The sequence below is a fragment of the Vespula pensylvanica genome, chromosome 5, assembly GCF_014466175.1.
Source record: "Vespula pensylvanica isolate Volc-1 chromosome 5, ASM1446617v1, whole genome shotgun sequence".
In the NCBI taxonomy this organism is placed as follows: domain Eukaryota; kingdom Metazoa; phylum Arthropoda; class Insecta; order Hymenoptera; family Vespidae; genus Vespula; species Vespula pensylvanica.
The window spans coordinates 8,645,995-8,649,492 of record NC_057689.1 but is presented as its reverse complement, the minus strand read 5'-3'; the positions used below and the strand labels follow the sequence as shown (position 1 = coordinate 8,649,492).

At 27.2% G+C, this 3,498-nt stretch overlaps 1 protein-coding gene across 1 annotated transcript in view; it reads left to right on the top strand.

Annotated features, from left to right (window-relative positions):
* Positions 1–2,101: 2,101 nt before the first annotated feature.
* The window catches only part of LOC122629407 (KICSTOR subunit 2-like), a 1,811-nt gene continuing 414 nt past the window's right edge, over positions 2,102–3,498 (top strand). Inside the window, exons 1-6 of the mRNA XM_043812792.1 lie at positions 2,102–2,393; positions 2,479–2,625; positions 2,752–2,903; positions 2,965–3,105; positions 3,178–3,316; positions 3,382–3,492. Of these exons, the coding sequence (XP_043668727.1) occupies positions 2,313–2,393; positions 2,479–2,625; positions 2,752–2,903; positions 2,965–3,105; positions 3,178–3,316; positions 3,382–3,492 (771 nt within the window). The 5' untranslated portion in view covers positions 2,102–2,312. The remainder of the gene's footprint in view (positions 2,394–2,478; positions 2,626–2,751; positions 2,904–2,964; positions 3,106–3,177; positions 3,317–3,381; positions 3,493–3,498) is intronic.

Here is a 3,498-nt window from a genome sequence, read left to right as displayed (position 1 = left end):
TTGTATTGAAATGTCATTTGCATTTTTTGTTATTTAATATATATTTTTTCATTATGTACATTTTTTTTACAACTTTTTTATAATGTACATAGTCGCTTATGCATATTCTCTAATTCGATCGGTATGATCAGTCAATTGCTGTCTTGCCCAACTCTCCAAAAAGACAAGAAATGTTAAGATTAATGTAAAACCGCGAATCTTAAAGCTACATCTAGCGTATCTAACTCCGTGACAGTCTAATTTGAAAGAATCAAGTTATTTAATAAAAATTTCATCCTAAAATTGTGTATAAAGCACTAGCATGTTGAACGTACAATAAATTATTCATATCACTTGCAACGACAATCGTAATATATCCTACGTAGCAAAATAAGAATGTTTTAATAGAGGATAATAATAAGTTTCCAAATCAATGAAATAATCAACCCGAAATAATAAAGATTAATCATCAGTCATATTAAGGATTTCCAAAACATTGGATACGTTTAACATGGTTGGTACCAACATGAACGGTATCATTGCACCATATACACTAGCCATAAGACGTTATAATAAAAAATATTGTTTTTGATTTTCCTAGTGAAACAAAAAGAAAACATTATTTATAAAAATTTCAACCAGTGTATTCAAAATTAGCAGGTTTTGCTAATTCGTAATATTGATAAGGAATATTACGTCCATATGCGTATTGCACATAAAACCTCTAATTTTTCTACATCGTCATGAAAAAATCCTTCATCTATATTATAATTTATTATGTGTGTGTGTGTGTGTAATATTATATACATGTGTATATATATATATGTATATGTGTATAATATTATATATGTATATTAATAATATAATAATATATATATACACGTAAATATGTTATATAATATATAATATATAATATATATAGGGTACCCCAATATACATTATATATTATATATTTTATCTAAATACATAAATATATAATACTGATATATACTAAATATGTATACTTTTTATATTGACGTGTACGAATTATTATAAATTTCATATACTGAAAATACTTGCTTCAAATTATAAGCAAAATTAATATATTTTGCTAAACACATAAGATTGATGACAAAAAAAGCTATATTCTTTATGAAGTCATCCATATCAATTATAGCAAAAGTCAAACCATTGCCCTAAAATTTATATAAATTGATAGTCTAGATTTCATGTAAATTGTATAATAAATAATATCTTGTAAACAAATTTTGAAAAAATTATAAAAGATCTTTAGTTAAAATTGTTCCTATGTAATCTCTCTCTCTCTCTTTCTCTCTCTCTCTCTCTCTCTCTCTCTCTCTCTCTCTCTCTCTCTCTCTCTCTCTCTCTCTCTCTCTCACACACACACACACCTGTCATAACTTTATTTGATAAAAATCGATATTTTTGTCGAGAAAATTAACTGCGCTGCAATAATAGAATACAATGGTGATCAAAAATCATTTTAGAGTATTCTGAGATGGCCATTAACCGAAGACGTTCATTAGACATTTGTTATAAAGGAGATATTAATACCGAATTTTGTGCATTTCGGCGTATTTCGGATTTTCTTGAAATTGTAATGAAATACAATGATTAATCGGGTCTGCAATGTCGAAGCAATTGTATGCATGCGCATATATTCATTATGTATTCCCTTTAGATATAAGTACCAGCGTAATAGATCAAAATAACGTGCTTCACCATTATAAACAGTATATATGATTCGTTCAAGGAATGGACAAGCGTATAAAACATACTATAGAATCTACTATTGTGATCACTTACATAATAATTCTTTTTCTCATGCTTCGTAGAAAAACATGTTATTAGAATATTCGAATATTTATCAAATATTTAATATGTTTGAATTTGATGTATAAGGAATAAAATTTTTATCCTATGAATTTATTCTCGACGTAAAGAGATAAAAATATAATGATTTACCGACAGATAGCGGTAGTTGTCAATTCTATCAGGAATTAAAACTTTGTATAACATTACTTCTTTCACCGAAAGATGGCAATACTAGTTATTAACAGACATTTCCTCAAATATATTATTAACTACAGTAGATAAAATGGAATCATTTCTTAACCAACTATAACATAAAATATATGATTCTGATGACATTCTACAAGAAAGTTTTATTTGTGATATGATAAATACTCTAAAGGAATGAAATAGCTATATATAATATAAAATATATGTATATGCGTGTGTGTGTGTATATATATATATATGTATGCCAATATGTAGAAGATTGAATAAATATTCTGTTCCTCTTCTATAGTTGATGTATATGAAAATAGAAAATGGATCATGAAGAGGAATTTCTAAATAATTTTTTTACTCAAGTAACACAGTTATGCTCAGATAAAGCAAAAGAACTTGTTGTAAGTAGTTTCCATTTCTTTTATTGTCTTTGTATGCTATGAATACATTTAATAAGGATATATTTATAGTATATAAAATCTCTAGGAGAAAGAACGAGAATCATGCAGGCAAACACAAATGGGTCCATGGGGAATGTTGTTGATGACATTACCACAAATAGCATTTACAGAGCGCTCTTATGCAGATCTTGGTTTTCTTCACACTAAAAACAAAGGCTTCCTGAGGAAAGATGTATATATTTTATGTAATTTATGAAAAGAATATTATTAAAATATATATTTTTTCTTAAGAATATATAAATAATTATGTTTTTCACAAAACATTAATGGAAAATACTCATTTAGCTCTGTTCCTTAGAATTCCTTAAAAACTGTCTATGAATCATTAAAATCAGATCTTCGAAGGTTAGAAGAAATGACAAGAGGAACGAATGCCATCGGTGCTATAGTTGCAGAGGTTTCTAGTCAACTTTATCAATTCATTGTTGCAAGGATCCAGTTAATAGATTTGTTAGTATGATATTTACATATTTTATTACATTAAATCTTATATAGAAATGTTATGTTTTAGTTATGAAAAAATGCACAGTATGAGCATTAACAACAAAGTAATGAAATATCAAGAATTATTACAATCTATTAATACAATAGTACAAACACATTCTTTGTCTTGTTCTCATTTGGCACTAACGGCTATAAAAACAACTTTGACGTAAGAACAACATGTACTATATCTTTTCCTATGTAAAAGAAAAAATAGTTCATTTTTAACTTTATTTATTAGTTTGGAATGTGAAATATTGGTTCAACTAACAGAAGCGCATATAGAAATACAACATTGGAGATTTTTACCTACTCTTATGGCACTTTTTGGAGCACAGACACGAATGTCAGCATGGGAAAGAACTTTACAAAGCAAAGAGGTTTGTACTTGTTATTTTATGTGTTCTGTTAATAACCTTTCTATAATAACTGTAGATACTTCTAGTCATGGAAATTGGGCTTTGGCGCTACATTTCTTAAAGCTAATCAACAGCCAGCATTGTATCAGTGGTTAGTAAAATTAAAAAATGCCATATTAGCAAAATGTTCTTTATATTTTCAT